This window comes from Emydura macquarii, unplaced genomic scaffold, assembly GCF_026122565.2.
Source record: "Emydura macquarii macquarii isolate MOO-44397 ecotype Brisbane River unplaced genomic scaffold, CSIRO-AGI_Emac_v2 contig_1477, whole genome shotgun sequence".
NCBI classification, from domain to species: domain Eukaryota; kingdom Metazoa; phylum Chordata; order Testudines; family Chelidae; genus Emydura; species Emydura macquarii.
In genome coordinates this window covers 16,554,945-16,582,808 of record NW_027131614.1, presented here as the reverse complement: position 1 = coordinate 16,582,808, position 27,864 = coordinate 16,554,945, and the positions used below count along the sequence as shown (strand labels likewise).

Sequence of the window (27,864 nt, the reverse complement as noted above, 5' to 3'; positions counted from 1 at the left end):
TTCTGAACCTGTAACAAAGTAGATTGGCATTTTGTTCTCCCAAAGTCCATCTTGCAACAATATCATCCTATGTCCTGCTCCAATTCAGTCACAGTGTCAAGATTCTTTAAGACCCTCCTGCGTACTTAAATACCTATTGGAGACCTGACTCCTACCTGTGATCACAACATCACCCCTGTCTGTTCAAGCTGCTTTCCAGTTGTTGGATGCATCACTTTATGCTTAAAATGGTCTTTCTAATGGCCATCAGCTCAGCATGTAGGATCAGCGAGCTCCAAGTTCTCATGGCCAGATCTCCCTACACATCCTTTCACAGGGACAAGTTAGTTCTGAGATGTCATCCTAAATTGCACCCAAAAGTGGTCTTCGTCTTGAAGTTTCACCTGAATTAGTTATTTAATCTACCAGTCTTCTTTTCAAAATCATACTTGATGCCATAAGAGAAGGACCTACATTCCTTCCAATGTTTCCATAGCCTTCCTCTGTTTTGTGACAGGACCAAACCCTTTAAGTGTTTCTTCATCTCTTTTTGTCACTATATCTGGCTCATTAAAAAGCCAAGTAATCTCATCACAGAGAATTTCAGTGTATCACACGTATCTCCATCCATTCGTTAACTGCTGAGCCACTCCCACCAAACGTCTTGAGCCAGCTTCAGGAACATGCCAGAACTTATGTAAACTTTTGTCAAATGTTATTCCCTTGATGTGGTATTTAGGTTTGATGCCAAGTTCAGGACAGCAGAACAACCTATTTGACTGGTTGGCTGGCACTCCTCATTCAGAAGGGACGCTGTTTGCCAGTTACTCACATTGGGATCCATACTAACACCTGAAGAAGAAAGAACAGTTACTTACTCTACAGTAACTGTGGTTCTTCAAGATGATGATGTCAATGTGGATCCCGCCAGTCACCTTCTGTCCCCGCTTTTCAGAGTCCTGAGAATCACAGGCTTTGAATTGCAGGGTAACAAAGGGAAGGTTGCAGCCACCCTTCCCTCTATGCCTTCATAAAGGAGCTTGAGGAGCAACCCCAATGGACAATGCTATTCAAAAAATTATAATGTTGCATGCATAGTCCTGTAGAGAGATCCATGGTGACTACAGCACCTCAAAGAACCATAGTTATTGTAGTGTAAGTAACCATTCTTTTCAGATTGTGGGGAGGAGGTAAAAACTGTACAAATGACCACAACATCAAATGTCAGTGTGTATGTGGGAAGCTAATTTACATTTTTTGTTGGGGAAGAAATATAGCGGAATTACATCCAGTGCATTATCTTCACAATTTTTCTAGAACAAAATATTTAATAGGTTTTATTGTATTCCACTACTGAAAAAATGCAGGATTAACTAACCACAGTAAATGATGGAGGTGCCCCCAATAATCAGCTAAACTATCCATAGAACTTTCTTGTCTCAAATTATGGAAATACTGGGGAAATATATGTAAAGGCCTTTCCACAGTTATGAATCTGTTCCTCTCCAAACTTCGCTTATCAGAATTAGATGAATTAAATATTCAGTGACCACCAAGACATGAGTACTGACATGTCAGATAGTAGCAAAATATGTAAGACTCAGGAAATGGAACTTTAATACACCGTCGGTTTATTCAGAATGCTTGAAAGAACTGTCAAACACAGCTTTGATGGAGAAGATCTATCTCTCAACAAAATAAGGGAAAAAATTACACTAAAATTTTGTGTTGCATTGATATGTTAATATTTTTGTGATGTAACATTATGATCTCTTTGTATCTAGTATGTATTGATAAAGCAGTGGTCCTTGCACAAAAGAAAAGAAAAAGAAAAAGCAGAGCATAAAGCAGTAGACTTATGTTTGTATTCCTTTGTTCTGATGTCAGTGATGATGATTGTATTTAAATATTTTTCTCATTGCATTATTTTTTGTATTTTCTTTATATATAATGTGAAGTTTAAAAAAAAATCTTTTTATATCCTTTGTTCATTAGTAAGGTTGCCTGTTTATAATCATTGCTGTTCTTTCAGGGTCGTGTAATAAAGGGGTCCTATAAGTTTCATGCTATCATCACTACATTTGAAATGATTTTGACTGACTGCCCTGAGCTGCGTAACATTCCATGGCGTTGTGTAGTAATTGATGAAGCCCACAGGCTGAAGAACAGGAATTGCAAGCTCTTGGAAGGACTCAAGATGATGGACTTGGTCAGTGCTTATGTCCTTGGACCTTATGTACTTACAGTAGTCCTAGTTGGTAATTTCTTAAGATAACTTGTAAACCTTTTCCTGAGTTATCCACTAATCAACTCAGTTTTGAGAGAGAACTGTATGAGAAACTTTTCTTTCTCGTTAGCCATATGGATATGTCTATGAACCTCTAGTTTAAACTAAAAATGCTGAAGAGTCCAGCAATCTCCTCATTAAAATAATCCTGGAAGCTGGTCTTCTCCCTTAAGAAAGGAGACAGAGAAGTCCTCCTTTCTCTCTCACCTTTCTTCCCATTTCATGCCATTCTTTTAAATTTCCCTTTTTGTCCTCCTTTATCCTCGTCTACACCTTTCCCTGCCTCCCATCTTGAAAAAGTGGCCATTTATCTATTTTAAATGGATAATTAATGAAAACACAGTGAAGTGAAATTAACACCAGTGTAGGAGAGAGGAACTGCTTGGTTCCAACTCTACCTGTGCCATAGATTTGCTGTATATCTTTGAGCGAGTTCCTTAAAACTGACTTTCATGGGGAGGGGTTAAAAGGTACCCCATTTTCTTTATTCCATATAAATAAGACTTGGAAGATGCTTTCAAAAATTAGCTTTTTTTTTTTTCTTTTTTTTTCTTTTGTTTTATTTTTTTACCATAAGACTTGGTATTCTTGATATTGTTTTCTGCTTTTGCTGGAGGATTTCTTGCAACATCAGAGGAATGAAATAGAGTAATATCCAGACCTACAGTGGGTTCTCCAACAAAACTAGGGAAACCAAAACCTGGTATCTCTAATATTTAGGGTTTCTTTTAAAAGCATGAAAAGAAAAAAAAAGTAATATAGACATTAGAAAAAATAGACAGCTATTTTTCTTTTGGCAAGTTGCCTTTAACCTTTGTCTGTTTCCCTATCTGTAAAATAATATTTCTTACCTTGCTCACAGAGGTCTTAAGGCTTAATTAACACATGTTTCTAAAATTCTGTGTAAAGGCATTATTTATTATGTTTGAGAGGAAGATGGGTGGATAGCTAAGGCAGTAGACTGGGACTCAGGAGGTCTGCTTTTGGTTCCTGCTTTACTACAAACTTCCTGTGTGACACTGAAGAAGTAACTAGTTCTAACTGTACTGTTAATGTAGTACCTAAGAATTTCTTTTGTGTTAGTGATGACAGATGGTGGGGAAAGCAGAGTTGTTAGTGCCTGTAGCATCTCCCTAGTCTAAAATCCATAAGATTTGTGGAGAGGATGGGGTCATGCAACACAGATGAGTGAGAGAGGACACTGGCTGGTTGCCTAAAGGACCTATCTTTGACAAGAAGCTAAGTGGGCTGATTTGGAGCTAATGCCCTAGAGTGCCCTTGGAGGAAGGCCAGAGTGTTTGGTGTCACAAAAGGCTTACAAAGAGCCATAGAGTTGGAGGGACTATGGAATAATAAGCAGAAAACATCTATACAGATTGTTTCTAGCCAACTACTTCCTTTCTTGCAGGAACACAAGGTGCTGCTCACTGGTACCCCATTACAGAACACTGTAGAAGAGCTGTTCAGCTTGCTTCATTTCTTGGAGCCAGGGCGCTTCCCATCAGAAACCACATTCATGCAAGAGTTTGGTGATCTGAAAACTGAAGAACAGGTAATTTTTCTCATGCAGTTTTTCTTTCCCTATTTAAAGAGATTCTGTTTTAATCCTGCTACTGTGAATTTTGTTACATATTTGTAATAATAATTAACACAGTAATCTTTAGAAATGGACGAGTAAAGAAGAAAAATATTTTTCTAGTTTATTTACTTCATGCATTAGACAGCATATTGTGTTTACTAAATTTCACTGTTTCCTCTGTTCAGTCAATCATTCACATAACAGGGCAACTCAAAAAAAATTTAAAAGTGATTTTTAAAAATGAATGGAGGGATCTGGGGACAGGTATAGTAGCAGAAACAGCTTTCACTCTTCTTTTGTTTAGACTGACTAGATTTCCAATTGACATTGTCCCTTTAATATGCCAACAGAATAAGAGGCTGCACCTTTTTCCCTTGAAACATATGAGAATGTTGCCATTGAGTTCAGCTGGAATAGAGTTAGGTCCAATCTCAGATTAGCAAGTGACATAACCCAATACAGACAGAATTGTCCTAGTATTCTTTATTCAGAAATAGACTACTCTACTGCTTCCAATTTAAAGAAATGAAAAGATTTCTAAAAGTTCATGCAGCATAACATAACAGGTGCTAAATATAATAGTCACTGATAAATATCAAGAGAAACTAATTTATAATTACATATAAAAACTACATTAAAAGGAGGTTAAAGTTGCAAAGTTGAGTGCTCAAAAGTTAGGCAATGCCAGGATAAAGCCTCCTTGTGCATTATGGTACCGTCTTTAATTACATGCTCACATACTACTTTTTCTTCAGGATCCTGTCTTGGTTCTGCTTCAAACACCTTAATTCTGGTAGTATTTAACTTCTGTTTGCTTGACTAGTGACCTTAATTTTCTTTTAAGGCAGTTTTTTACATTTAAAAAAAGCAAACTGAAAAAACAGCAGTTATATCACATGGAACATAATGACCCTCTACATGTGAGATCAGGGTTGGAACCTTTGGCTTCACAGCACAGTCCTGTATCTCTTGAGCAGTGGTGCCAAAACGTTTCTTGTTGCACCCCCCCATCCCTCTCCACTGGTAACAAAACCTGTTTGCCCCCCTCCATTATTGCACAGCCAAGGCTTCCTCAGCAGCTAACCTTGGTCTGAAGGTGGAGCTGGGTGGGGGAATTAGGGATGGAGCTGGAGCTAGGAGGAGAGAGGAGAAGAGTGTGGAATGGAGCCAGGCTGGTGACGGAGCAGGGGCTGGAGTGGAATTGGGCTGGGGGCAGAGCAGGACTGGAAGCATGGTAGTTTCTCCCCGTCTCCCGTGGGGGCTGGCCCAGGCCCTGCCGTGAGCATCCCTGAACATTCCTCCATGCGCGCGCACCCCCCCCCGCCGACAGAGGCGTGCCCACAGTTTGGGTACCATTGCTCTTAAGCTAACGAAGTTGCAGGTAAAAGTATCCTCTGTGTGGACCAGCCAGGAGAGGGGGATGAGGCACATCACTTTGACAGTTGATTTCATAGTTGTTTGCTGGACAGCAGAAGAGTGTTGGGACTCTGGAATCTTGGGTTCCATTCCAGATTCTGGAAGGGAGTGTACTGTAGTGATTTAAATTTTTCCTTCCCTGTCCCCTTACTTCCTGTTTCCCTCTAGTCCTCACCCCTTCATATTAGTCTACTTCCTTTCCTCCACACTGCCTGATCAACAGGAGGTGGAACATTGAGACCACGGGAGAAAGTCTTACTTCTCTCAGTTCTGGTGCTCAGCACCACAGTGTTCCCTGGCAGATGAGAGGAACAAATGCAGGATAAATCTTGCTCAGGCCTGCAGCCTAGGGCTGTTGCACGCTGGGGCAATGCAGATAGAATCTTCAGTGAATTTAGCTGCCAGCCTCGCACAAGTATGTAGACAAATGGATTTCTTCTTCGAGTAGTGTCCTTATGGGTACTCCACTGTAGGTGTATCTGCACCCCTCCGCTTCTAATCGAAGATTTTAGGTAGCCATGTCCATTCGGCTCGCACATGTGTGTTCCCTCCCTCGTGGTCTGCCTCAAAGCTATCTAGTGCTGCAGGAGTGAGCCCCTCTCCGTTCCTTCTCTACCACCTTTGACCTCGAATAGAGCTAGTAGTTTTCCCTTTCTTATCTACATCATTAGCATAAATAGTAGCTGTTTTTGTTTCTTTTGTTCTTCTTAATAGTTAAAGTTCCCTTTTTACCCTGTTGGGATATTAAAAAAAGGAAAAGAAAAACTTTAAATTTCAACCTCTTTCTAGGGTTGCCAACTTTCTAACTGGTGAAAACTGATCACCCTGCCATGCCCCTTCTCCCAAGGCCCCGCCCATGCCCTGCCTGTTTCCCCTGCCCCCGGTCACTAACTCTCTACTTCCCCCACCCCCCTGTTAGTTGCACCCCCAACACTGGGACTCATCTGGTGCCTGCAGAGCCAGGCTGGGAGGAGCTGACATGGAGCCGGGGCATGGCAGGGGTCAGTCCTTGGAGCGAGGGGCTAGGATGGGGAAATCAGGGCACAGTGGGGTAGAGGGGACAGCAACAGGGAAGCAACAGGCCAGGGCAGAGGGGGGTCAGTCCCTGGAGCGAGGGGCTTGTGTGGGAAATTGGGGCACAGCAGTGCAGGTGGGGTCCATCCCTTGAATGAGGGTCCAGGATGGGAAATCAGGGCCCAGAAGGGGGTGGGTCACCAGAGCAAGGGGCTGAGGTGGGAAATGGGAGCAAAGCGGGGAGTGGGGGCGGTCCCTAGAGTGACGGGCCAAAGTGGGGAATCAGAGTGGCCAATTCTCTCTGTCAGGCTGGGGGTCGAGCAGAGCAGCAGCTGCTAAGCCAAGCAGTTCCTCCAGGCTCCAGCAGCAGCTGCTGCTCTTTCTGCACCCCTGTGGTAGAAGCCGGCTGGCCGGACACTACCAGCTTCCCTTTTCAACTGGACATTCCGGTTGAAAACCGGACACCTGGCAACCCTATGGTGTATCCCTCCTGGGGAGCATTTAGAAGACTCTCTAAGTTCTTTCAGTTAAAAAAAATAAACAAAGAAAAGAGAGGAAAGAAGAACTTTCTTCTGCATCCATCCACCTCCCGCTCCAACTCTCTCAGTTTCAAGAGGTGGTTCTCTTGCAAGGTGTCGATCCTTGTAAGAGACAGAAACTCTCACTGTCTGGTGCAGAAGTGCTCCCTCTGCCACCTGCTAAAACAGCTCTCCCAAGAACCGGAAGCTGAAGTTAAAATTCCCCCAGCACCTGGAATCGCCCTTGGCACTGGGCCATGTACCACCAATACCTGGTCAGCACCACCTTTGCCCAGTGATGAGTCTGACAGTGACCAGGAGGATGTAATTTCCCTGGCCTCTCATTATGGCCTGCTATCACAATACAAGGGGTCCTCCTAAATTCCATCGAACCAATTTATGATCGTGGTATAGGCCCTCTGGTGCATCCCTACCCCCCATGCTCTTGTCTCCCCAATGGCCCTATTGGCATCATTGGGCGACATACATATGCCACACTTCTTCTTTGAGTAGTGTCCCTCTGGGTGCTCCACTCCAGGTGTTAACGTGTCCTCGATCAGAGATTTTGCCAGCAGTTCCTGTCCGGATTGCGCATGTGCCGTCCCCATCTCACGGCACCATTGGCACCCTTATTGGCGAGCGTGACCCGGGCCCCTCAGTTCCTTCTCAACCGTCCGTAGTCCAAGACGGAGCTCCCAGCAGTTCTTCACAGCCCACTCTAGAAATCTGTCTTTTTTTCCCCGTAAAGTTAGTCAGTTTTACCTGGAGTTTAAATTATTTTACCCTAATCCTTCCCCATTTTTTTTTTTAAAAAAAAAAGCTTTTTTCTTTTTCCCCTCAGACTTACCCCTTAGTTAACGGAGATATCATGCCAGGCTCCCCCGGCTTCAAACGCTGTCGCTCATACAGGGACTCTGTCGGCTTCAGATGGACACTTGGAGTATATTAGATGCCTTGGCGAAGGGCATATATTGCCCATTAATGTATCCACTGAACTTGAAAGCTAGAGCTAGGTGTGACAGGGATCTCCGCCTGAAGTTAATACATATGGAGAGGTCTCTGAGACCTGCCTCAGACTGTAGACAGGATAACAGCTCTTCATGTGAAAAGATCAGAAAAAGGCACTCTACTCCACCAACAATGGAGCACGCCAAGAACAGGAGGTCACCAGAAATGGATAAAGGATTCAGTATCAAAGAGGCTTTAGGTTCCTCTGGTACATTGACCTCCGTGACAAAGAGAGACTCTCACCACTCCTCTAAAGAGTTGAGAGACAAAACAAAACAACCCAGGGCTGACACAGCACCATCAAAAGTAACAGTCTGCACATCAGGGGTAACCTTGGCACCGATAAGCAGCACAGCACTGACACTTGCCAACCAGACTACAGCGGCACTGGCGAAACCTGCAGTTCCAATGGCACCGATACCATCCAAGGACCTGACGGCACCAAGGACATCCACGTCACTGAAAAATGCTATGGAGCACACTTTGGCGGCGTCATGCTCAAAAGAGCAAACATCATGAGAATGAGCCAGGAAGATGTTACAAATTCCTCCTATCACCTCTCTACAGTACTGGCACCTCTCCAGTGCACTTCACTCATGAGCAGCCCATTTCTCCCATTTCCTTCTCCAGTGATGAGGAGTATAATGGTGAACAGGCTACCTTTTCTCCCCAACAATCACCACCTAGAGGCCACTCAGCCAGACATTGGCCACATCCCAGACATATCAACATATCCATGGTTTGGACCTCCATGGTTGGCTCCACCATATCATAGCCACTGGTCTGGCTGGGACACCTGGTCTACTTACTCACCATCACACAGTAGACTATCAACCTCCTATAGATGCGGAAAAAGATCACCTTCTCAAACAGGATCCAAAACAACTGGTCCTGCTGACGAACAGGATGTGAGTGCAGAGCAAGAAATATCTCCAACAACACAACTCATCTGACAAGACCATAGTTCCTGCACCCCCGACTACTGCAGATGTTTTTAAGCAGTTCGAAGAACTGTTTAAGAGGATGGCTTACAGCTTGGAGATTCCATTCCAGGAAGTGGCAGGGTCACAACATAAATTCCTAAAAACATTACAGGCCTCGGCTTCTACCAAAATTGCCCTTCTAATGGATGATGCCATGTCTAATGGAGTCAGCAAATAACATGTGGCAGATGCCCGCCGCCATTTCCCCCACTTGTAAAAGGGCTAACAAAAAGTATTATGTCCCTGCCAAAGATAGTGAGTTCCTCTTCACCCATCCAGCTAACTCCCTAGTTATAGAAGCTGCTAACCAGAGGATCAAGCAGGAACATCATAAGTCGATACCACTTGACAAAGATGACAAAAGGCTGGACTTATTGAGCAGAAAATTCTACACTTCAGCTACTCTCAGGTTGAGTAGCAAACTACACTGCGTTATCATATTATGATCATTAAAATTATTCAGAGATATCAGAATTTATTAAATTTGTCCCGGAAGATAAAAAAACAGCAATTTTAATCATTGATCAAAGAAGGGCAATTGGTCGCAAGAACAGCATTGCAGGTTCCCTTGACGTGGCTGACACTGCAACTAAAACTGTGGCAACTTCTGTTGTCATGCATAAGGCATCATGTCTTCACTCTGCAGCCGTGCCTAAACAACTGCAGGCAACGATCAAGGATCTTCCTTCTGACAAAGCGAAGCTCTTCGTAGAAAAAACGTACCATGAAAGATTCAAGAGCTACACTCTGCACCCTTGGAATCTACATACCTGCAACGAGAAGACGACCCTTCAGGTATCAGCCATATAATTCCAGATACCAACATTACTCACAAAACAGATGGTATGAACAATCACACTCCCAAAAAAGGCCACAGCGACGTAGACAGACTGACTGGCAGTCATCAACATCCCAGGCTGCCCCTCCAAAGCAACAACTTTGAGGACTTGGTAGAGGGTCTGTACAACCTCCCCACCTTCCGCAGCCAGAGTCCATCTTGTTCAAACGTCTACTACGGCCCTTTTACCAACACGGACGAACATAACATCAGACAAATGGGTACTAGAAATTATCCGATCTCAATATGCTATCCTCTTTACCTCCATATCTACAACCCAAACACCTTCCCTGTCCCTCTTCAGGGACCCATCACAAACAACTGTTACAACAGGAGGTCAATCATTTACTCCAGATAGGTGCCATAGAACATGTTCCCTCCCAACACAGAGGCAAAGGCTTGTATTCTCATTACTTTCTCACCAAAAAGAAGACCAGAGGATGGAGACCCATTTTAGACATAAGAAAATTGATAAAATTTATAAAGACACAAAAATTCAGGATGGCTATTCTGGCTACAATATTGCCAGCGCTGGAACAGGGGGACTGTTTCACAGCCCTCGACCTTCAAGACACATACTTCCAAGTTACTATTCATCTGGCCCACAGAAAATTCCTAAGATTCACACTGCTCAACAACCACTATCAATAAATGGTGCTACCCTTCGGCTTTTGCACTGTTCCAAGAGTCTTCTCCAAGGTACTTGCTATTGTAGCAGCTTACCTTCGCAGACTAGGGGTCACTATATTCCCCTATGTGCATGATTGTGTGAAAAGGGCACGCACCTACATGGAAGTTGTTCATGCAGTTCACACTACAAGGACATTATTTCACACACTAAGGCTTATGATAAACGACAAAAACTCCACCTTACAGCCTGTGCATCAACTGGAGTTTACAGGCACGCATCTGGATTCCCTCACTGCCAGGGTGTTCCTACCAAAGACCAGATTTCAGACCATTGTACATCTGGATACTATAATACAAAACAGCCCAACTCTGAACATACGCACCTGTCTTCAAATGTTGGGTCATACAGCAGCCACCACCTTTGTAGTGCAAAATGCATGATTGCACATGTGACCACTTCAAATGTGGCTTGCAACAAACCACCCAGACAATTTCTACAAAATGGTGGCAATGCCAAAAAAGATCAAACAATCATTAAAATGGTGGACACAGCCCAACAACCTTCAAACAGGAACTTCATTCATAGCAAAACACCCTCAGTCATGATCACAACAGACGCATCACTAATTGGATGGAGAAGCGCACCTGCAAGAACATACCGTTCAGGGGAAATGGCCACTACAGAAAACAAAATTGCACATAAGGCTACTAGAGTTACGTGCCATCCGCAATGCCTGTCTATGCTTCCTACCTCTGATAGCGAGGAAAACTATAAAGATAATGACAGACAGCATCGCGTGTATGTTTTACATAAATCGTCAAGGAGGAGCAAGATCCAGCTCCCTATGCTCAGAGGCAATGAGCCTGGAATTGGTGCATATCCCACAACATTCATGTTTCAGCAGCATATCTGCCTGGTACCTAGAATACCACTGCAGACAACAACCTAAGCAGAAAATTTGGCAACAGTCACGAGTGGGAATTACACAACACAGTCCTGGAAAACCTCTTTCGTCAGTGGGGTTATCCCACAATTGATCTATTTGCGACAATGAAGAATCGCAAGTGCTGTTCCCACCTATCCCTCTGAAAGCCAAAACCATACACAGAATATTCAAGGACAATGCGAAGGTGATGATGATAGCACCAACATGGCCCAGGCAACCATGTTTCACTTACCTCACATGGATGTCTATCCGCGCACCAATCGCTCTCCCGCTAATCAACAATTTCCTCTCCCAGGACAATAGAACCATACGCCATCTGTACCTGAAGAATATACATTTCACAGCATGGTTCCTAACTGCTTCCAACAATCTGAACTAAAGTGTTTGGAATCAGTGAGACATATTTTACTGAATAGCAAACCTGCCACAAGAAAAACTACCTTCAGAAATGGTGTAGATTCTCCTTATGGTGTCAGCAGAGGCAGGTCAATGCACTAATGGCATCACTCCCCACTATATTAGACTATCTCCTGGAAATAAAAAAATCAGAATGATCGATTAGCCCAATAAAGTACACGTAGCAGTTATCACCACCTTCCATGATCTCATAGATGATACCACAAGTTTTGCACATCCAATTGTCAAATGCTTCATGACGGGCATACAAAACATGTAACCAGACATACATCCTCCCATAATACTGTGGGACCTCAACTTAGTCCTCAAGACCATCATCAAGCCACCATTCGAGCTTTCAGTGACTTGTTCATTTAATGCACGTATCCATGAAGGTAGCATTTCTAGTGCCAATCACATCAGCACACCGCATAAATGAGCTCGGGGCGCTTATGGCCCACCTTCCATATACAGTATTTCACAAAGATAAGGTCACGCTATGACCTCATCCTAAATTCCTCCCCAAAGTAACATCAACATTCCACCTTAACCAAAATATTTACCTACATTTTACCCAAAACCACACACTAATGCATAGGATACAGCCCTCCATATGCTGGATGTCAGGCGAGCATTGCATTTTACCTAGAAAGAACAAAACCTTTCAGGAAATGTCCCAAACTTTTCATATCAATTACAGAACGTTCCAAAGGCAATGCCATATCCACCCAAAGGCTTCCAAAGTGGATTTCCAGCTGCATCCACACATGCTATACATAGTTAGGGATATCACCACCACAAAGGGTCAGAACACAGTCAACCAGATCAATCTCTACATCCACAGTCGTCTTGCATAACATTCCAATTACTGAACTATGCAAAGCAGCTACCTGAGTCTCGACCCACACTTTCATAAAACACAATGCCATTGATCAGGTATCAAGACATCATGCAGTAATCGGATTATCAGTTCTTTCTTCCATTCAACATAACTCCGAAGTTCTCTCCTCCAACTGAGGGTACTGCTTGAGAATCACCTGGAGTGGAGCACCCACAGGGACGCTACTTGAAGAAAAGAGGGTTACTCACCTTGTGCAGTAACTGAGGTTCTTCGAGATATGTCCTCCTGTGGGTGCTCCAGTACCCACCCGCCTCCCCTCTACTTTGGAATCAAACATTTTGGCTCTATGGTAGAGAAGGAACAGAGGGTCCCGGGTGTTGAAAAGGGTGCCAATGGCATCACAAGACTGGGATGGCACATGCACGACCCGGACAGGCACTGCTGGCAAAATCTTGAGGATGCGTCAACACCTGGAGTGGAGCACCCACAGTGACACATCTCGAAGAATCTCAGTTACTGCACAAGGTGAGTAACCCTTTCATCATGATCATCCAGTATCTCTGAGAGCATCCATCAGACTGTCTCCTACAGTTTTGTTGTCCAGAGCCTCTGAGCCAGGGGAATAGAAGGCTTTTGCACAAGAGGAAGAAGGGCTCAAAGGGGAAACTACTCCTCCAGCAAAATTCTTGTCTCGACTGTATGAGGCTATAATGCCCCCCTCCATCCCCAAGAGATGATTTTAAGAAGTTTGCAGGTCTTACCAAGAGGGTGGCGGATGAGCTGCAGATTCCCCTACAGGAGGCGGCAGATACACATCACCAGCTGATGAATATTCTACACATCTCCTCCTTGTTCAGAATTGTCTTCCCAATTAATGAGGCAATTCTAGATCCTGCCAAAGTCGTTTGGCAAACACCAGCCTTCATTGCACCAACCTGCAAGAGAGCGGAAAAAAAAATACTACATTTCTCTCAAAGAGGCAGACTTCCTGTTTCAACATCAGCTACCCAACTCATCATAGTGGTTAGACTGCTTCTTCTAATCACTTTTGACAGGTTGATCGAGGGTCTGAACAACTATACCTTGCAACATCAGCTGCCATCTGTACTATCAAGACTCTTCGGAAGTCACCTAGCCCTTTCACAGCAGTTGGGAGAAGATCACTTCCAATGGGTCTTGGAGATTATTTTGAAGGGTTACACCATTCAGTTCATATAATTCCCCCATTCCCACCCTCCATCCCCATCTGTCTTCAGGGACCCTTCTCATGAGAACCTACTTTGCCAGGAAACAGATCATCTGTTACGCCTAGGGACCATAGAACGAGTCTGACGCAACTCAGGCCAGGGGTTTTATGCCCGTTATTTCCTGATCCCTTAGGCAAAGGGAGGTTGGAGGCTCATTCTAGATCTAAGGGCGTTGAACAGATATATGAAGGTGTAGAAGTTCAAGTTGGTCACGATAGTTGCCATTATTCCAGCTGTAGAGAAAGGAGATTATTTGGTCCTTAACCTACAAGATGCCTACTTCCACATCTCGTTATGACCATTAGACAAGAGATTCCTACAATTTACCTTCAGGAGGACCATTAACAGTAAAGGGTGTTCCTATTTGGCCTGTCATCCACACCCATGATATTCTCCAAGATGCTCTCTGTCTTAGCAGTGCACCTGCAAACATTGCGTACTGTGATCTACCCGTGCTTAGACTGCCTCCTCAGAGATCCCTCATTTCAGGACACCATACGAACGACCCAGACAACCATGTGTATATTTGTGCAGCTGGGTCTACAGCTCAACTTACAGAAATTGACACTGATCCCGGTAAAGTGACTGGAGTTTATTAGCGCTGACCTCGACGCAGTACAAGTGAGAGCGTTCGTTCCACTTCGCAGACTCTCAACAACTTTCCAAGTGTCATAGAGACACTCTAGGCCAGCCCTCAAACAGTAGCTAGGAACTGCCTGCAGCTGCTAGGTCATATGGCAGCATGCACCTTCGTCACCCCAAATGCCTGGATGTTTGCGGTGTCTTCAGATTTGACTCACTTCTGTCTATTTCCCAAACCAGGGACAGACTAACCACATGGTTATTACTGCCCTCCACAGTAAAGTATGCCCTGGACTGTTGGAAAGACCATGTCTGAGCAGGCATTCCATTTATGCAACTGCCACCGATGCTGACTCTAATGATAGATGTCTCCCTAACAGGCTGGGAAGCTCACCTACACAACTGCAAGATTCAAGGCAAGTGGTTTTCCACAGAAGCACCCTCCATATCAATCTTTTGCAGCTAAGGACTGTCAGGAATGCTTATGCACACTTTCTGCCTTTCATCAAGAACACCCACATGAAGGTCATGACAGACCTCCCTCTCTCTGCATGGAAGCACTCAAACTTTGGAATTAGTGCATCCATCACAACATGCTCATCTCAGCTGTCTATCTACCAAGAATACAGAATGTGGCAGCCTATGATCTATCGGAACTTTTCTCATGACCACAAATGGGAACTGAACTCAGAGGTGCTTCGAGACATGTTAGGTATTTGGAGAACCCTGACTACATATCTTTTTGCTACTTACCGGGACAAGAAATGTCCTCTTTACTGTTCTAGTGCCGGCCTGGGGAAACATTCACTGGGAGATGCCCTCATCCTCCCATGGGACAGGGACATCTTGTATGCCCGTTTCCTCTTCTATCCAAAGTTCTGTTGAAAATTTGATCAGACAGAGCCGGAGTTGTTATAATTACCCCTTCCTGGCTAAGGCAAGTCTGATTCCCTGATCTGACACAGATGGCAATATGTCCTCCGATTCCTCTTCAGGCCATTCCCCACCTTTTCCCTCAAAGCCCCAACCTGCAGGCCTCCATCTCAAGACTTGGCTCCTTCTTGGTTCCAAGACTTTGAGGTAGAATGCTCTGACGAGGTGAAAGACGTATCGCTGCACAGCTGAAAGTCAACTACTCAATGTACTTACCTACAAAAACGGAAATGATTCCAAGTTTGGTGTCATTCTAAGCCCACAGACCCAACCTCATCTTCCCTCCTCCTGATTTTAGACTACATTTTAGACCTTGAGAGGTCAAAACTCTCACCCAGCTCCTTTAAGGTACATCTTATAGCTATAATGGCTTTCCAGCATCTGGTAGATGTGTTCACTCACCTGCTGATGCATAGATTTCTTGAGGGCATTGGGAGTTGCTTCCCACATGTGAGACCACCCACTCCAACCTGGGATTTTAATCTAATTATCAGAACTTTGACTAGACCTCCCTTTGAGCCCATGGCAATTTGCTCTCTGTTACACTTGTCCATGACAACAGCATTTCTAACTTCCATCACCTCAGCTAGCCGCAAAGGAAGCATAGCAGCCCTAATGGCACACCCACAATACATGGTCTTTTTTAAAGACAAATTAACTCTGAAGCCACATCCCAAGTTTCTCCCTAAAGTTGTCTCCACTTTTCATATGAATCAACAGATCCAACTCCGTTTTTTCCCCAAAACCACACTATGACAACAGGGAGAAGATTCTGCATAAGCTAGATGTTAGAAGAGCATTAGCATTCTACTTGGACAGAACTAAGGACATTAGAAAATCCCCTAAGGTCTTCCTTTCATTCATGGAAAGATCCAGGGACTCCACAATATTGGCTCAAAGGTACCCAAATTAGTGTTGGGTTGTATTAATCTCTGTTATCAGGGACCCAACCTGCTGCCTCTGTCCAGAGTCTGTACACACGCCGCAAGGTCAATTTCTACCTCGGTCACATTCCTTAAAGATGTCTCTATCTCGGAAATCTGCAGAGCAGTGACTTGGGCCTCTGCCCACACTTTCGCAGAAAACTGACAATTTGGCCTCCAATGCCATCTTCAGCTCCTCAGTACTTTTTGTAGTAACAGACTCCACTCTGAAGTCCCAGCACTCCCTGCGGGATACTGCTGTGAAGTCACCTTCAGTGGAGCACTCACAGGGACACTACTCGAAGAAGTAGTGGAGGTTACTCACTTTGTTGCAGTAACAATGTTTCTTTCAGATGTGTCCCCCTATGGGTGCTCCACAACCCACCCCGCTCTCCTCTACTTTGGAATTGTCCCTAAGGGGCTCTGCAGTAGAGAAGGAACTGAGGGAGGTTCACCTGTGCACCTCGAGGCAGACCACCAGGAAGTGAGGGCGCCTGTTAAGACTGAACGGAGACTGCTACCTAAAATCTCCAATTAGAGATGCAGGGGCACAGATACACCTATAGTGAAGCACCGATAGGGGGACACATATCTTGAAAAACCATTATTACCGCACAAAGTGAGTAACTTCCTCTTTCAGAGCCTTTAGTTTGGCCAAATTTTGATAGATTTTCACTGGGCAAAAGGCATCTCTCCAGAGCAACTCACTACCAAATTACAAGTACCTGCTCCAATGCACACAGGTACTAGAGTCTTCTTAAACAAACACACACATTTTTCCCTAACTGCTTCTCACAAAAGTCTTTTAATTAGAACTTTATATAATAAATTAATATTATGCCTCTAGCAAAAATCAGCATGGAAAATTTCAGCCTGAGCTAGTTAGACAAAGTTCAGTTGCTTACAAAAAACAGTTTTATAATGAGAAGTGTTAGGCAACCTATACTAGGCATTAGTGCCAGCTCTATTTAAAGCAAAACAAAAACCCTGAAGTGTTGTAGATATGTTTGTCTTCACTTTTACTTTACTCGGGTGCTGTGATGCTTCTTGCCTTGGGAAATTTAGATTCAAGTGAGATATTTCTGATAACATCAAATACATGGTCACACCTGAGGAAAAATTTAGTGGCCAGAAATAATACAGTAACATTATGGTTTTTAACTGTTGTCTTGTGTATCCTTCGGGTAACCAAGGCAGAATTCAGTCTTTAGGGATTTTATGAAAATTTTCCTTTTGGAAACACTTTCTGTATCTGAGTTTCAGTAGAAAGTGGAGAGAAGAGAATTTTAGAGGTTCATGGAGCTCTAGGGTTAGGGTGATAACCAGATTACTTCCTTAAAATTGAAGTTGGTATACTATCATTTTGAAAATTAAAAAAAAGTTTAGTATTTAAGATTTTACTATTACACACATTTATTTAATAAAACTATCTCTCCTAGGTGCAAAAGCTCCAAGCCATTTTGAAGCCAATGATGTTGAGACGCCTCAAAGAGGATGTAGAAAAGAACCTAGCCCCCAAAGAAGAAACAATCATTGAAGTTGAGCTGACAAACATTCAGAAGAAATACTATCGCGCTATTCTTGAAAAGAATTTCACATTTCTCTCTAAGGGTGGTGGTCAAGCTAATGTACCTAATCTTTTAAACACTATGATGGAACTAAGAAAATGCTGCAATCATCCATACCTTATTAATGGTAGGCCTGTATTTTAATCCCCTAATAATAATAGCTATGGGGAGTTCAAGGTATTATTATTATTATTATTAATAATAATATTATAACTCTGTTCCAGTATGCATATTGAGATAGTAGATCCTTCATTAATGATCTGGAGGATGGGGTGGATTGCACCCTCAGCAAGTTTGCAGATGACACTAAGATGGAGGGAATGGTAGACACACTGGAGGGTAGGGACAGGATACAGTGACCTAGACAAATTAGAAGACTGGGCCAAATAAATCTGATGAAGTTCTACAAGGACAAGGGCAGAGTCCTACACTTAGGATGGAAGAATCCCATGCACTGCTACAGACTGGGGACCAACTGGCTGGGCAGCAGTTCTTCAGAAAAGAACCTGGGGGTTACAATGCATAACAATCTAGATATGAGTCAGCAGTATGCCCTGGTTGCCAAGAAGGCTAATAGAATATTGGGCAGCATTGGTAGGATCATTGCCAGCAGATCGAGGGAAATGATTATTCCCCTCTATTCAGCACTGTTGAGGCCATATTTGGAGTATTGTATCCAGTTTTGAGCCACCCACTACAGGAAGGATGTGGAAAATTGGAGAGAGTCCAGCGGAGGGCAACAAAAATTATTAGGGGACTGAAGCACATGATTTATGAGAGGCTGAGGGAACTAGCCTTGTTTAGTCTGCAGAAGAGAAGAGTGAGGAGGGATTTGATAGTAGCCTTTAACTACCTGAAAGAGGCTCCAGGGAGGATGGAGCTAGGCTGTTCTCAATGGTGGCAGATGAGACCATTGCTCCTTGTTCTGTCAAGTTGCAGTGGGGGAGGTCTAAATTGGATGTTAGAAAAACTTTTTCTCTAGGAGGGTGGTGAAGCATTGAAATGTGTTACCTAGGAAGTAGTAGAATCTCCATCCTTAAAAGTTTTTAAGGCCCAGCTTGACAAAGCCATGGCTGGGATGGTTTAGTTGGGGTTGGTCCTGCTTTGAGCAGGGGTTGGACTAAATGACCTCCTGGAGTCCCTTCCAACCCTAATATTCGATGACTGTGTGATTCTCTTCCTTTCCATCAAAAATTCACATGATAAAAGCATTACGTATGGATATACTGCATATCTTGACAAAACCTGTAAAATGCTAGCATCCTATTAGTTTCCCCTAGCAGAGTGACAAAATGTTTCTCTTTAGAGATCATCTTAGGTCCAGGTCCAAGTCCGGGACCACTGCTTACAAAAGTTTGTCTTGTAGCCCTAATTGACGTGATAATCTCACAATCCGCCTTATCATCTAACTTTTCTTATCTTCTCCCTTCCCTCCCCCATCCCTATTTGAATTGCAACATGACTTTTTTGGCCAATACATCAAGCCACTCAAGTTGGAGATTTTGTTATGTCGCTTCAAAGGTGCATTTAGGTACATCACATCTTCTAACTCTAGTGAATCTTGAGATAATAGTTAAAATCATCTCTGAATTGAACTTGTTGGGTAAAAAGTGATCAGACATAAAATTAGAGCAGATATCTCATGATCTGCTAGAGTTAGGAGCAAGTTCTGGAAACAATATTTACACGTGTAAGATATCAAACTTTAATTGTCATTGGTCTTTCAGTGTAGCACTGCTGTTTTTAGATCAAAACTGACTATAGCAAGTATGAAATGATGAACCAGTATAACTTCATTACTAGCTAATATAATGTTGCTAACTAAAGTATGCTAACTTGCTCACATTAGGTCATCAAACCCATTGAGGGCAATTTCCAGAAAGTTGCATGCACAACTACAGTGCTAAGAAAATTATTTTTAGTTTTGGGTATTGTGAGGCTTTCAGATTGTGTTGCTTAACTAAATTTTCTTGGAATATTTTAATTGGAATAAGTAATTACACTGATGTAATTTGATGAATCTGGGATATAAATTAGTGTTTGGGAATATCTTGCATTTTTCCATGCTAGAGGGCTGTCTTTCTGCTCGATTTCTAAGCTTACTTGATTGTGGACTAGAGTAGCTTGAAAAAAACTTAGATCCAGTAGGTAAATTGTGTGTGTGTGTTTGTAAAAATCATGACTTATAATCACGAGATGAAGTTTATCAAAATATCCTTTAATTCTAGAGAAGAAATTCTTGCCTTCTGTAATTCTCTGAGTTTCTGGTTTTATCCTGTTGATCAATAATTAACATCTTTGCACTTATAGCAATGACACAAGCTAATTGTAATTCTATCTCAAGACCTTACAATGGATATACAGCAGCTTTGCATCCCTATTCTGGGGGAAAACAGCTTATTGCTATTGCAAGATCTCAGGGAATGTCACCACTATATTTAAAGGTGCCCTTCAGGTTATTCTTTTGATATTTTGCAATATACACAATTATTACAAATACTGTGACTCTTTAGGTCACCAGGCCAAATTTGGCACAGGTTGGCATTGACTAGAGCGATGTGTATCATGAAAGCTTCTACGAACATGTACTTTTGCATATGAAGATTTTTGGTTTTTGAATCAGCAGTTTTTTTGGTCAAACCAGGGCATTAAGTATCTTTCATTATGTGAAGGCAGCTTTTCACAGTGCTTTTGAATTGTGTTTAATATATAGCGGACATTGTATGGTTAAAGTCACATGGTATTTCTTATGGTTCCTAGATTGGGTGAGCATATTCCATGTGGAGTCATCCAAAATTCTTCATTCCTCTTCTTGCAGGGAATGGCTGTGTTTTGTGTGCTCTCTGAGACAGACAAAACGGTGTCTAATTTTTCTAGATGCATGAACACTGGGTTCCCTATCAACCATTCTCCAGGACTAGATCATACCTCTTCCCTAGACCTTGGAGAGCCAGCAGCAGAGAGTTGCTCTATGCTGTTCCTTGCTGTAGTGTTGTGGTACATGGTGAGGGCTTAGCATTCTTTCCCTCACTACATTGTGGGCTCCTGGAAGTCATTTTGAATTGGAGGGAGTGAGAGCACTGGCCTACCTGGTGCTCCATACATCCTGGTCCCTTCTCTCCCCACTCAAAAAAACCTCCAACAACCTGAAGTTGAGGGGGGAGAAGGAAAGTTGGTGTTACAGGCTTGCTATCAGCCAAAGATACCAGATTTCTCTTCAAAAGAAATTACCATGTAGGGATAATAAAGATTATTGGAGGGTGAGGAAGACTGGGTGCATTATTTGACAGAGTTTGTTGGGCTAGGATTGTGAAAAGGGAAAATTGTGTGGCTGCAAAAGTCTGTTTTGGAAGTGGTATTATCCAAACCAAACTCTAACTCATTTGAGATTCCCCAATCACTGGATTGCATGTAGGCATGCTATTGCATGTAGGTATTTGCATGTAGGTATGCTATGGTGTGGTTGGCTTAGTATATCCTTTTTATATGTAGCTTGGCTGCATATAAATGTAGATGTTTGCATATTTTTGTTCATTTCATAATAGTATAATTTGAGTGTGGGTTTCACAGTTGATCAGAGGAAAATTGTGGGTGGGACTAAATAATGTGACCAAGTAGTACTCTACATAAGCTGGCTGTTAGCCTAGACTTTGAGCATGTGTTCAGTAAAGTATTTGACTCTTGTAGTATATACATCAGGGTGGCTGTACATTTTACAACACTGAAAAGGGATTTGGGATGGAGATCAGGTTGGATATGTCTAGTTCTACTGTTCGTGGCTGAGCTGCTTATACTTTTTAATGCGTTGTCATTCTTGTGCGGTGTTCAGGCCATACAGATCAATAATGCTTTGATTATTTAGTCTGGTGGGGAACAGTCCAGCTATGTGCTTCAGTTGAAGATACTTCTATTTGTGAGCAATGTCACATGTATTTTCTCACGTGAACTCAGTTCTGTCAATCCTAGTAGTGTAGGTGTTTGCTGAGCAATGCTGATCTCTGTCTTGGTAATCTGGCCTAAATTTCATCAGGTACTTCATTCTTCTTGTTTAATATAGAGCTGGTAGACATACTGGAAATCTGTTTACTTCAGTTCTTATTTCTTGACTTGGGGTGATATATAGGTGAGACAGTTCACATTACAACAGATATGTACTGAACCAGCAGACCGGCAACCGACTATGTGTATGTGGGTGCCCACTGGGGCAATCTAAGAAGGGAACTCAAAAAGAGGGTCAATAAAACTAGAACATGTTTTCTGTCTCCCTTATCCTCATTCATGTTGTTTGAGACATGTTCTCGAGCATGGAATCACCTGAAAGCAAATTGTGAAAAATGCCATGTGTGAAGCTTCATGAGAACTGTCACCATTCTGGCACAGCTGAAAATAACTATCTGATGTGCTTTTAGTGGTTTGTTCAGTTCTTAACAGGCAGGTGTTCACATAATAAACCCGCTATTCTTGTTGGCAGTTACAGAAGAGAGGTCAAAAAGAGAAGAATGGGCATGAAACTTGAACTACCTTTTGTCCCATGCAGTTTGTGTTCTGGGGTTCAACAGGATGAGTGCTGAACTTGCATTTTTCTAAAAACCATAGCAATCTTAAATGGAAAAAAGTGACTAGAAAGTGTGTGTGTATATATGTATATCAGATAGCTTCTGCAAACTAAGCAGACAGGAAAGAATACATGATGTGAAAGTAAAGCTGAATAAAAGGTAAAACAGAATTATTTCAAAGCTCTTTACTTTTCCAATTAAATATAAGCTTTTAATTGTCTGGACTTGGGCTCTCTGACTGTAGTAGCAGGCCTAGAGATTCTATTCTTTTATGCTTGAATATAAATATTTTAAAAAGCTAAATATAATTTCTTAATACTGTAATGTCAGAATAGATACTCATCTTTCATATTTACATTTCTCTCTTAAATTGCTTTTTCTGTCCCTTAAATATCTATTTTAAAATTGTTCAGTTAGTGTCTGGTCCACTAGTATTTTTCCCACAACTTCTGGCTTGACAGTCTCTTGTTGAAATTCATGTATTACTCATAGTCAATATTAATTTGGTTGGAAAGGGTTTTCTCCTAATCTTTTTCTGCTAAAAGCTAAGATCCCTTTTTGTTCATGTGTGTTGATTAGATTTTGTGTGTGTGTGTGTGTGTGTGTGTGTGTGTGTTTAGTTTTAACTAAACTAATGTATTTGTGTAAATGTTTATTCACATAATACTTAAAATATTCCTGTGGCTTGTACAGGGTATTGAAGGCAAGCTCATTGTTTTATTAATAAAACCTTTATGGTATTCATGTATTGCTGTCCAATCTTTGCAGGTGCTGAAGAGAAAATTTTGGAAGAGTTTAAAGAAACACACAATGCCGACTCTCCAGATTTTCAGCTTCAGGCAATGATCCAGGCTGCTGGCAAGCTAGTACTGATTGACAAGCTGCTGCCAAAACTGAAGGCTGGTGGCCACAGGGTGCTTATCTTTTCCCAGATGGTGCGCTGCTTGGACATACTGGAAGACTACCTCATTCAAAGACGGTGAGAGAAACAATACAGTACAGTTCTAAATAAATTAATTTTCCTCAGTGGCCAAAGTATTTAACCTGTGAGTGATCATAAAAGGATGAAACTCAGACACTTTAATGATCTGGCTAAAGGAAAAAAGCATATCTGTAATTGCAAAGGAGTGTGGTACTTACTAATGGGCAAGTACAAGTGATTTCTCATGTAGAACTTTAATGGAACACCTTTTAGTTTATTGTTCAGGTAGATTGTCCATCTAATGTTTAGAGTAAGAATGCCTAGCTCTAGCATGAAGATCTATTTCACGCTTTTGGATGAGCCCTGTTACTGCAGTGAAAGTTGCTCAGCGGGAGAGAATGGAGTATGTTCTTTGCTTTTGCGCACAGTTGATTCAAGAATAGTCACTCTCTACTTTGCTGAGACAAAGTGAGTGATGTAATATCTCTTATTGGACCAACTTCTGTTGGTGAAAAAGACCAACTTTCAAGCTACATAGAGCTCTTCCTCAGGTCTCTACTTTGCTGGAATTCTGCTGACCCAGTAGTAATGCTGAGATTTTTCTTTAAAAAAAATATGTTGGAAGATACAATGAGAAAGCTAGTGATGAAAAAGTGATAGTAAAATTCTGCTTAAAACACAACTTTATTTCAGGTACCCATACGAGCGAATTGATGGTCGAGTAAGAGGCAACCTTCGTCAGGCAGCTATTGACAGGTTTTCCAGACCTGATTCTGATAGATTTGTTTTCCTGCTGTGTACAAGGGCAGGAGGCTTAGGCATTAATCTTACTGCTGCTGATACCTGCATCATCTTTGATTCAGACTGGAACCCCCAAAATGACCTCCAGGTAATATCACAAGATGCAATTCTTGTTAAACTTTTTGTTTTAGTTTTCTGCAATATTTTTCTATTTCTCCTATTTTTAGGAGAAACTTGTCTATTGCCCCTTAAAATATATATTAAGCTTGGAATTTATATTTTAAAATTCTTAATTTGAGTGTTTAAAATAAATATACTGAGTTCTGTGCATTAACTTTTAATTTCTATGTTACCTGTAAATGAATATGCCTTTTTATACTTCTCCAGGCTCAAGCTCGATGTCACAGAATAGGACAGAGCAAATCAGTGAAAATCTACAGGTTGATAACAAGGAATTCTTATGAAAGAGAAATGTTTGACAAAGCTAGCTTAAAGCTTGGTCTTGATAAAGCTGTGCTGCAGTCTATGAGTGGAAGAGAAAATGCTACAAATGGGGTGAGAATATGTTCAGATGCAGACTTCCAAAGGCCATAAATGTATAATACATATTTCTTGCTTACCGTAGTTAAAGGACATTGACTTTTTTGACTGACTCTATCAATTAGCTGTAGAATTTTGCTTTTACTCTTTTTCATAAAAAAGTGCAACAAGTGTGAATGCTTTTATTGACAAAACATTTTAGAAGTTTACAATTTTTGAGGGTAAAAGGAAAACTGTCTGGTTATGCTATCAGATGTAAATGAAGACGTCAAAGGAGAATGTTTCTCTCTTCCCAAATCATAGGTACAGCAGCTTTCTAAAAAAGAAATAGAAGATCTTCTACGAAAGGGGGCTTATGGAGCTCTTATGGACGAGGAGGATGAAGGGTCCAAGTTTTGTGAAGAGGATATTGATCAGATTCTCCTAAGACGAACACACACAATTACTATTGAATCTGAAGGGAAAGGCTCGACATTTGCTAAGGTGTGTGTTTTGAAATCAGAAGAAAAAGTTAATAAAATATTACCAAGAAATTAAGATAGTGATAAACCTCCTTTGTGCCTGTATTTTGCTTTTTAACCAATTGTTGCCTATCGGTTGGACAGTGTAAATCTCCATATAAATATATATTGGTATTTTAGTATGTCCAGTTACTATGTTTTGATGTCTCCATAGGCTTGACTTTAAAGGATACCTCCTTTTGCTTTTATAATATTAATTTTAAAAAATAGTTGCATTTACAACTGAAAATTGAAAATTCTTTATGGTGATATACAGTAAAGAACTCAATGTTTTCACACTGTGTAGGCTAGTTTTGTTGCATCTGGAAACAGGACAGACATTTCCTTGGATGACCCCAATTTCTGGCAGAAGTGGGCGAAGAAGGCTGAGTTGGATATTGATGCCTTGAATGGAAGGGTGAGAGCTTTATGCAAATACATAATTCATTTAAAAGAGGATTTTTCTGAGTTTTCACGTTCTTTTCACTTTCAATTTAGAACAACCTAGTTATTGATACACCAAGAGTAAGAAAACAAACAAGGCTCTACAGTGCAGTCAAAGAAGATGAACTAATGGAGTTTTCAGACCTGGAAAGTGATTCTGAAGAAAAGCCCTGTACAAAGCCCCGTAGACCTCAGGACAAATCGCAGGGTTATGCAAGGAGTGAATGTTTTAGAGTGGAGAAGAACCTTTTGGTCTATGGGTAAGTAAAAAGATTTCTGAATGAATGTGTGAAAAATACTAGTCTTTTTTACACCATCCCAAAGAGAGCTGTGGATAAATATTCCAAAATATGGAAATCTTACAATTTATAGTCAATAACTGAAGCATGATTGAGTACTGTACTGAAATCCTGTTTTGTCAGTTGATAAGAGAAAAGTTTAGTGTCCAGTTTCTCATAATGGATAGCCTTGTTAGAATCTTTGTTTCTTCACAGGCAGGTAGTTATATGTGGCTATTATCATGGTGGGCTTCATAATCACTTTGTGTGTCTCTCTTTCTGGAAAGGTTGCATGTGATTATTATGAATGATGTATTTCAGGTTCAATTAAAATTGATCCAAAATCCCAAAATTGTTCTGGGGTTGAAATCCCTATTCATACCTTACTGTGGAAGCTTTATTGTTAGACATGTGGACTTTATTATTTCAAGTGTAATTCAATTGCAGCTTTTACGAGCCGTGAACTTATTACCTGCTCTATAAAATAAGTATTCTTAACTCTTCAATGCTGGAAGTTGGATTTCCTGACATGATCTGCAAATGCAAAATACATTAATACAAGTGTAGGAGCTCACAACTCACCTGGCACCGAGTGGTTAAAATTAAATCACAAGTGGAAATTCCAGTACCAGAACTCGATTCTTGAGCATGTTTTTCTTGTAGTTGGGGTCGGTGGACTGACATCCTTTCACATGGGCGCTATAAACGTCCACTAACTGAACAAGATGTGGAAACCATTTGCCGGACAATCCTGGTGTATTGCCTTAATCACTACAAAGGGGACGAAAATATCAAAAGTTTCATCTGGGATCTGATTACTCCAACTGCAGATGGACAAACACGAGCCTTGGTTAACCATTCCGGTATGTCTACCACCATGATGGTGTTATAAAGTGGGGGAATCCTGTTGCAGTCATACTACATACTTTTCTTAAACTAGCGATACTGATTTGTGCTGTGATCATCAGATCATATAAACTTCGTAGGGGAGGGTTGGGTTATTTGAGGGGGGGAGCCCTCCGTGGAACACCTTATGTGCTGGGGAAAGTGGTGATGGTTCAGTGGGTAGTACTCTTCTTCTGAGTTAGAATTGAACAAATATTCCAGCATGGGGTTAGAAGGCGCTGTGCTGCTGCAGGTGCTTTCCTTCAAATGAGACAGGACCCATAGATCCTGACCACCTGTGGTCATTAGTTCCCATGGCAATTTTCACAAGTGCAGGGAAATTAACCCCATTATCCTGGCCAGATTCCACCTTGGGTAATTGCACTCTTCATAGCTAAATTCTGACTGTAGTTTCAACTGGCTTTGGTATTCAAAATCCCTTTATTAAATTGTGTTGCTGTTCATTGTTTGTTGTCATGTTTCACCTCAGCATAGTTGCGGTGATATTTAGTTTTTATATCAGTTTGTTTGTAATGCACTTTGGGATCCTTGGGATCAAACTTCTGCAATTCAGACTGTGACAAGTGTTGTTGGGGGATATTTTGTAGGCCTATCTGCACCAGTACCCAGGGGAAGGAAAGGCAAAAAAGTGAAAGCCCAGAGTTCACAGCCAGTGCTGCAAGATGCCGATTGGCTGGCGAGCTGTAACCCAGATGTCTTGTTTCAAGAGGACAGCTATAAGAAACACCTCAAACATCACTGCAATAAGTAAGTGTGTTAATTTACAGTCAACTTAAAGTTCTTAATATGTGTGAGAACCTTCATTTGGGTAATCTTTATTAATACAATCACAGGACCACATTGTGGGGCTGTAAACTGCTGTATATGGCTCTTAATTTGTGATGAAGCATCACATCAGTTCAGATGAGACCACGGTGATTGACTATAAGCTTCTTTTCTGGGTGATTGGCTCTAACATACAATTCAGAAAGAAAGTTTTTGTTCACTAAGTAAGAAATATTCTTCATTATTCCCAATATGGCAAAGAGAGGAGTGTGTCTTTGCTTTAAGACAACCTCTTTAACAGTGTGTGGCATCTTAGACCCAAAGGCTATCCAAAACCATAGGTGCTGGAACTAGACATCCTCAGGGTACTATTATACCCCTGGTTTGCAATGGTTTCCATCATATAATGGTTTACAGTTTGGTTCAATGCCTCTCAGCAGTCCTCCTGTAAAAATTGTTCCAACACCACTGTCCAAAACTTTCCTGATTCTGGCTAGCTCTCTGCCATTCCTTTTTCTTTCTT

The 27,864-nt window shown here is 41.8% G+C and overlaps 1 protein-coding gene across 2 annotated transcripts in view; it reads left to right on the top strand.

Moving 5' to 3' along the window:
- CHD7 (chromodomain helicase DNA binding protein 7) overlaps positions 1-27,864 on the top strand; it is a 204,508-nt gene that overhangs the window by 159,179 nt on the left and 17,465 nt on the right. For both annotated transcript variants that reach the window (XM_067553721.1, XM_067553722.1), the window contains exons 13-23: positions 2,012-2,188; positions 3,675-3,818; positions 17,561-17,816; positions 23,014-23,224; positions 23,861-24,056; positions 24,296-24,463; positions 24,752-24,931; positions 25,256-25,366; positions 25,447-25,652; positions 26,334-26,533; positions 27,164-27,323. In XM_067553721.1, coding sequence (XP_067409822.1) covers positions 2,012-2,188; positions 3,675-3,818; positions 17,561-17,816; positions 23,014-23,224; positions 23,861-24,056; positions 24,296-24,463; positions 24,752-24,931; positions 25,256-25,366; positions 25,447-25,652; positions 26,334-26,533; positions 27,164-27,323 — 2,009 coding nt within the window. The remainder of the gene's footprint in view (positions 1-2,011; positions 2,189-3,674; positions 3,819-17,560; positions 17,817-23,013; positions 23,225-23,860; positions 24,057-24,295; positions 24,464-24,751; positions 24,932-25,255; positions 25,367-25,446; positions 25,653-26,333; positions 26,534-27,163; positions 27,324-27,864) is intronic.